The 7,815-nt window shown below is 47.7% G+C and overlaps 1 protein-coding gene and 1 long non-coding RNA gene across 5 annotated transcripts; one reads left to right on the top strand and one right to left on the bottom strand.

Moving 5' to 3' along the window:
• Positions 1-1,431: 1,431 nt before the first annotated feature.
• Positions 1,432-2,725, bottom strand: LOC116652944. Its single transcript, XR_004306186.1, has 2 exons — positions 2,599-2,725; positions 1,432-1,812 (listed from the first exon to the last, which is right to left on the bottom strand). It is a non-coding gene; the product is annotated as an uncharacterized LOC116652944 (long non-coding RNA).
• TMEM200C (transmembrane protein 200C) lies at positions 2,725-7,815 on the top strand. 4 transcript variants are annotated; one of them, XM_015855382.2, is made up of 3 exons: positions 2,725-3,033; positions 3,643-3,747; positions 5,011-7,815. In XM_015855382.2, the coding sequence occupies exon 3, from the start codon at positions 5,054-5,056 to the stop codon at positions 6,677-6,679; it is 1,626 nt and encodes a 541-aa protein (XP_015710868.1). In that variant the 5' UTR covers positions 2,725-3,033; positions 3,643-3,747; positions 5,011-5,053; the 3' UTR covers positions 6,680-7,815. The 4 variants fall into 4 exon arrangements, with proteins under 4 accessions (XP_015710868.1, XP_015710867.1, XP_015710869.1 ...); XM_015855381.2 differs by lacking the exon at positions 3,643-3,747; XM_015855383.2 differs by lacking the exons at positions 2,725-3,033; positions 3,643-3,747 and adding an exon at positions 3,084-3,474.

The following is a 7,815-nucleotide window of genomic DNA, read 5'->3' on the forward strand; positions in this document are numbered from 1 at the left end:
AAAAGCTGTCTTTTGCAACCATTCCACTTCTGGGAGCACACAATCTATGTCAATTAAAAACAAAATAAATGTTTTATTAAAGCTCCCAATGTATTTGTTAAAGAACAAGAAGAATCTGTAGGATACATAAGGATATGTAACTCAGCATGGTAACTTTCTCTAAGGGATTCAGCCTGCCTTTATAGAACCAGTCCTTACAATGCAGAGTCATTTATGACTGCATTGCTTGCTACTGCATAACATCTTCAGCAGCTTTTCATCCAGGAACATATTTCTATTTTTCCAGGATTTGGACTCACCTACATCAGATTTTGGTAGGAGTAATTTGAAAACTGTGAATGTGATGATAGCCTAATCACTCAAAACTTTAGCAATGAAAATATGGAAAGGCTGTTGTATAAAAAAGATAGCTAAAGAGAATGGTTTAGTTTGACAGAAATAGAAAATGTGACTCAGATAGGGAAAAGAGCTCTTTGCCCTTTAAAAACTCACTCGTTCTCCCTCTAACACAGGAGCTTTTCAGGGATAGTCTGATGATGCTGCATTATTGATGTGATACAGGTCTCTAGTGGAAACAGATGTGATATGTTTGGATTTCTGTGATAGTCTGGGCTGAACACAAAGCAAATTATCAAATGTAGGAAGACTCAGGTTCAACGAGAGTGTTCAAAGCAGACTTTTATAGGAAGTTCTTAAATAATAAATCTTAAATTTCAAGCCTGTTGCATAACCAAAAGTTATATATATACTAAAAGAAATGTGCCCCAAGTGATTTTGTAGACAGACTGCTACTAAGATCAAAAGGCATATGTGCAGATTTAGGATTTGTTTGTTCTCAAATCAAGCATTGGTAGCTGGGGGTAAACAGCGTGCACTAGCAGTCTGGATGAAAATTCATAGAACCACAGAATCACTGAGGCTGGAATATGTAAAACTTAAATGAATATTCATAATCTCTCCTACAATTTTGTCACCCTGTGTTGGATCATTAAAAAAAAAACACAAAAAAAACAACAAAACAAAACAACACCATTTGGAACCACAACAATTCTATATATTGCTTTTTGGTTTCTGGCAGGTTGTTACGCAAAGCAGAGTTCTCCCAGGCAAAAGGAGGTCAAGCAGAGGTAGAAGAGGGCTGTTTTAGCCTGGGCTGAGTCACACTCTAGCTCCAGTATTTATTCTAGACCACTTAAAAAAGGTGGGTTCCATTCATATACCCCATCAAACCACACAATACATGCTTATAGGAAACCCAGGTTTCATAGGTCGAGTTTTCAGTACATTTTGAAATACCTGCCTAAGATTTCCCTTCCCAGCTCATAGTGAACCTCTAAGAAGGCTCTACTAAAGCAAACTACAGTCTCTTGTAATAAATAAGACAAGCATTATGATGGGACGTGTTAGATTATATCTCACTTGTGCGACAGCTTAATGTGGCTTCAATTTAATCAAAATTTCCACAAAGAAGCTCACATGAGAATACAGTTTCCTGGTCTCTGCAGAAAATGTGAAATCCAGCATGACCATGTTGACATATCTCAGCTATGACTTTCATCTTTCTTCCTTTATTGCTTTCTTCATCTTCTCATCTGCTTCTTGGCTGTCTTCCTCATCATCCCTGCAAACTCAAGAGGGCAAATGTCTTGATCTTGCTGTATATGCCATTCTCCCTTTTAAATTCTTTTTACTGTCATTTGAGATGTGCTTTCAGGATGACCATTTTTTAACTAGATGAAGAGACAGCTGGCTGTGAGGGCACTGGGACATCACTGATGGAGGATTCCCTGGTGGTGTTCAAGAAACATGCAGCTGTTGTAGTAAGAGACATAGTTTAGTGGGGAAATACTGGTGATAGATGTCCAGGTGGATTGTTCTTGCAGGTCTTTCCCAGCCTTGGTGATACCACGATTCTATGATTTCATACTGCTGGTGAGCTCCTAAATTGGAGAGCTAGCAGAAGATGAGGGCCACCTGGTGAGGCAAGCCCTTGGGCAGCCTAGGAGAGGTCCACGATGCTAAATGATAGTCCAAGAGGAAGGGAGAGAAAGAACCATTACACCTCTCCCATGGCTTTGTTGGACCAGGAAAACAACCATAGCTGAGCGTATGACAGGACACTCACTCCAAGCCCAACTGCTACACCTGTGCTTGGGAGCGCCCTTATTCCTCTCACAAGGAGTGAGGGGTGGCCATGGAGCAGGCATGAGAAGGAGCCGTGCACCTCCAGCATCCCCCACAGAATCACAAAATCACAGAATGACCTGGGTTGGAAGGGACCTCAAGGATCATGAAGTTCCAACCCCCCTGCCTGGCAGTTTAGGTCTAAATATCCAGAGATCATATTAAACACAAGGCAAATTCCAAGACCAAAGCAGATCTGTGGATAGGACATAACTCATTTGCCTTGGTGGTCTGGTGAACTACTTCAATTTGCTCACTAAAGGACAAGAAGATAGGGAGCACGGTCAGCCACCTCCAGCTCTCCAGAGCAAAGGGGCAAGGATTGCCGGATAGTATCCGACCCCACAGCCCCAGCACGCAGGACATGGCGAACCGATGCGGGGCAGGGCGTGGTGGCTGGGGCGGAGCCTGTACCGGGGGCGGGCCGTGTGAGGGCAGGGCCGCGGCGAACGGGCGCAGGTGCGCCGGTTGCGGGGGGTTGGCTGCGGCCGTCCTGCAGCCATTTCCCTGTGTCACGGCTCCGTTTCCTAGCAACGGCTCCGAGTCCGGCCGCCAGCAGCGGCAGCCGCTCACCGCCCTAAGCGGCAGAGACAGCGGCTCCGCCGGGTGCTGCCGAGGGGTGGCCCCGCGGCAGGAAGGATGCGGCATGGCGAGGGAGCAGCGCTCCCGCCGAGCAACCTGAGGCGGACGGCGGCGGTGGGGCCGAGGGGGAGCCCGGCGCTCGGCCCAGCCCCGCCGCCCGCCCGCCCGGGGCCGTGAGGGGCGGGCGCCGCGCGGGGATGCCCGCTCGGGCCAGAAAGTTTCTTCCCCGCGGTGGTTCGGCCGCGGACCTCTCGCCAGTCTTCCTCGGTAAGTGGGCGCGGAGCCCTCGGCTGCTCCGCTGCCATTTTGCGCTGTGCTCGGGAGACCCCGGCCACTGCCTCCGGGAGCAGCGCCCCGCAGCCTGGCTGCCCGGCTCCCGAAAGCCGCTTATTCCCTTGTCGTGTCGTCCGGCGAGCGGTACCCGAGGGGCGGGCAAGCAGCTCGACTTTTCTCCTCGGTTCCCCGTCCGTCCGTCAGCGTTCCCGTCGCTGGTGCTTTTGTGGAGGTCCCATCCTTCACATGTTGTGCGCTCCTTTCTAAACGGGGAAAAACTCAGTGCCGGGCGGTACTGTGATACTGTCTTGCTAAGGCAGCTCCGAAATGATTGCCATCTGTTTTCGTCGTCGTGGAGGAGACCGGGTCTTGTCAGGGGGGGGCAGGAGAAGGAATGAGATCAGCGTTCGGCGATTAAGAGCAAATCCTGCCCCGGTAATTAGACTTTTACACCGACGAAGAATGTTTGTCTTGTTGGTTTTCTTTTGCCTTTTTGTATTGTTTTTAAAGTAAGTAGTTCGCTGATAGAGTCTTCTCGTTCCTGCCCTTTGTTTTGAGTACGCCGTACCTCGGAGAGTAATTGAACAACGTCCTCTCTCGCAGCAAAAGAAAATTCAAACGGAGTAAATGGGGCACAGAATCCTCACCTACATGTCAAATAGGAGCGGAGATATGAGATTTAAAAGCTAAACAGGGAAAGGAGGAGAGGTTTGGTTTGTTTGTTTCTTTCTTTATTTTCTTTCTTTCTTTATTTGTAGGTGTTTGCTTTACTGTTTTTCAGTGCAATGAATTGAACTTTATAAACCAGATTATGCTCGATGCCGTCATCTTTTTGCTCCCTTGAAAAAAAACACCCAAATTGGACAGTTAAAAAGGGGGGGAGGGGAACCTTCTCAGAAGGTCCAGGAAAAAAATTGCAAAGGCACAGGAATTGTTCCTACATGGTGCATTTTGTGGCTCCAGTCACTGGAAAACACAGACAAGTCCTGCTGGTCGGTGAAATAAAAGCCACAGACGATAGCTGTTCAGTCACTTGCCAGTTTCTCTACAAGCAATCCTTGCCTTTTCCCCAGGTGATTTGCAGGGGTTTGCTTCTCCTTTAATAAGATGTGACATGCTACCTACAAGCCACCATCTCCCCTCTCCGGAGGCAAGGGGAGGGGGGGATGTGGCCGTGGTTGCATAACAGTTGCCCTGAACATCACACATGCTCCCAAAGCAGGCTGTCCAGCTGACACTCCCTGACCACAGGCAAGTGATGAATGTTTTGAAGTATTGCAGATACAGAATTCTAAGGAAGTGGCTTGGAAGAAACTTTCACGGGGTACTGCTTTCTATTATTCTGGTTTCCCTTGCATGTTTCACAGTAATTTCTTTTCCACTCATTTAGGAAAGGTAATGCTCTTAACTCTCCCCCACTAATGTGCAAATAGTGTAGTAAAATGAATGGTATCTATAGATCCAATGTAATCCTTCCTGCTTTTATTTTCTTCTTACCCTCACATCTAGTTCCTGCATTACATCATTAACCACAGTGTGGTTAAGTTGCTGTGTAGCATAACCCTGTGGGAATGAGGCTCCAGGGCAGGGAAGCTGTCAGCCTCCTCTGTACCCTGGTGTTTTGCAAGCACTGTCTGAGACTAGCGTGATCGTTTTCTGTTTACTCTATAACATGTACCACCCCATCTATCATTTATCTGGAGTATAAAGAAATTAATTAGCTGTGTGCCAAGGGTCTAGCGGGGCACATGGCTGCTTCCCCATTTCATGATGCCTAATCATCTGTCTCATCAGTCTGCCTGTCTTTCTCATGTACAGAAGCTGTATGGACAAGAGAGATCGGCCTGTTGGTGTTAACCCCTGTCCCACTTGTTGAGAGGTTTAATTAATGAAGGACAAACAAGAAACAGAGACGCCTATTGTGCTATAGGTCTGTGGTTGATCCTCACCCTCTTCTCTTTTTCCCTGCAGGAGCTGGAGTGGCTATAGGGAGAAGTGCCCTGGGTAGTCAGCCATGATTGCCACTGGAGGCCTCCTGAGGATCTCAGCTAGGAAACAGGATCCCTTGCGACCACAAAGCCAAATCCCCAAACGCAAACGTAAGGCCAAGAAGAAACGCAAAAATGATGTTGTGGTTGTGAAAGGCAAGCTCAAGCTGTGCTCCATCTCAGGGCTCATCGCCCTCTGTGGCATCCTGGTACTGCTAGTGGGCATCGCTTTGGCTGTTGTGGGCTACTGGCCCAAGCCCAGCCAGATATACAGAGAAGTTGGTGGGAGCAGGCACGTGGCCCCTCATGGTGGCACCCCCAAGAACCGCTCCCAGAATCAGGAAGGGGCACAAGCAGAGATCTACCTGGTGTCACCTCCCAGAGCCAACTCCACTGCTGCTACCAGCCAGGAGTTCCCGCAGTCTCATCCCACTTCCTCATCACCCCAGGCTTCAGTGGGTTTCCTTTTCCGTCTTTTCTCAAGCTACTTGCATTCAGACAAACTGAAGGTGTTGGGCCCCCTCATCATGGGTATTGGCATCTTCCTTTTCATTTGTGCCAATGCAGTATTGCATGAGAACCGTGACAAGAAGACCAAGATCATCAATCTGCGGGACCTCTATTCTACTGTTATTGATGCCCACAGCCTGCGAGCAAAGGATGGAGGTGCCTCAGCCCCTCTTAACGGCTTTGTCAATTATGTGCAGTCACGGGGCCTGGAGCTAAAGCCTGGTGGTGAAGGTCTGGGTGCTGCAGCTATGCTGGCCAAGAGCTCTTGGCCACCAGGGCTGGCTGCCTCCCTTTCCCCACCTGATCTAGCATCTTCACCTCGGCGTTCCTCCTTCTGCACCTTGCCACAGCCTCCCAGCCTGGCCGAGGCTGTGTACAGCATCTACCGGGAACATGCTGCCCATACTGGTCGCACATTTACCAGCCCACCCTGCAGTCCACCAGAGAGCTGGGGCCAGCGCAGCACAGCTAGCTCCATTGTTGGATCCTCATTGAGTGCTTTCACTCTTCTGCCCTTGGCACAGAGTGGCAGAGGGGGAGGCTGGCGGAAGCCTCCTGGTGAGCGGGGAGCCCAGGAAATCCCACGGGGGGAGTATGAACTGAGCCTGACTGACCTCAGCCACGTCGAGGGAGGCTACAGGACAAGGAGGCACAAGCTGGTTCTCAGACGGCAGAGCACCAGCTGCTTGCCTGATACTAGGCGTCCCCTTTCCCCTGAGCCACCTCGGTCTCCAGCTGTCAGGGGAGGCCTGGACTCCAACCTCTTGGCATCTTCTAGCCACTCCAGATCTCTGGACCTGGGGGAATCACCTCCCTCAACTCCCCCTGCCATCACCAGGACGGACTCTCAGAGCTCCCAGTCTGAGCCTTCCAGCAGCAATAAGGGCTACAGTCACCTGGAGGAGGCTGGCACCTCCCTGGAGTCAGTTGCCAACACCCCAGCCAGTAAAATCCAGGACTGTGAGGAGGAACCACCAGCTGAGAAGATGGATCCCCTCAAGGCTACCAGCACAGAACAAACAGGGGAGCAATCTCAGCAAACTCAAAGACGGTACACAAATAAAGAGAAACTCTTTATGATTTCTAGGTCGCACGCTGCATTAGGGCTGGAGGATGGGGAGCTGGAAAGTACTGGCATCTAAACAACCAAGAAGGCGCAAGGACACTTTGCAACCCTCCACACCTTTCCCCCTTCTCCATCTTTTTGTGGACTTAGGAAACCAGTCTATATCCAAAGAGCTGCAGTATGCCACCCTTGAAAATCAAAATTCAGTAAGTCCTGTAGATGACTTCAGGAAACAAATCTTTCTGTCCGATTGTATGTTCCATGCAAGCCAAATTGTATTAAATATCCACAGTCCAGCAAGTTCTCGGGATCAGCTTAATACAATTTCGGACAGTATAACCGTGCACTTTAATTGTCTTGATTTCCAAGTGCTCCTTCTCCTCTGATTTCTTTCTTGCTGATTTGCCACTAACTGCTTGAAAACCACAGGCACTTTTTTTAAGCTCAACAGCACCATGGTCTTTAGATTAAGAAAGCCGAGCTCTCTCTTTGTTTTGGTTCAACCACTAAAAAGTATGCAAGGCCTTAAGGATGACGTACCTTGACAAAGAAGGAGTTTGCTTCAATTTGGGGAAAACGACTGTTTAGAACAGAATAGAGCAGAACGGAGTGTTGATAATTTAGTTAAAACCATGATGTTCCTGAATCCAAAATACCTACTGCGATGTGATACTTTATCAAGTATTATTACACATGTATTGAGTAATAGCATTAAAAGATTTTTTTTTTTTAATAAAACATTTACAAACAAAACTGAGAGATAAAATGCCCTTTATTTTGGTAAGTACTTACAGCTGCTATAAACCTGTTTTTGTGCTGTGAATGATTAGAGAGATGCTGCAAGGCCAAAGGTTTGCTTATGTTTTTAAGTGGATAATGATCATGTAGGAGTGATTTCAAAATAAACAGTGGTTCTGACTCAGAGAAACTCTGCTTTAGTTCAGTCAGCAAAATCTGTCTCCGTTTCTAACAGTGCTTTGTGACATCTGCAGAAATGTGAGATCTTGACATGCAAAGGAAAAAGAAAGTATTTTGTTAACTAATTATTAGTTAAAATTAGATTTCACCTGAGTAACGCATCCATCTCAGACTGTAGCATCTTCTTTCTAGAGTCTTCATTTGCAGTTGTTGCTTTGAGCCTTTCCCCCATTCAGGTTTTCGTATTCATAAAAGCATGCGCATAATTTAAAAGCATAATTATAGTCCTGAATA

Source organism: Coturnix japonica, chromosome 2 (assembly GCF_001577835.2).
Source record: "Coturnix japonica isolate 7356 chromosome 2, Coturnix japonica 2.1, whole genome shotgun sequence".
NCBI classification, from domain to species: domain Eukaryota; kingdom Metazoa; phylum Chordata; class Aves; order Galliformes; family Phasianidae; genus Coturnix; species Coturnix japonica.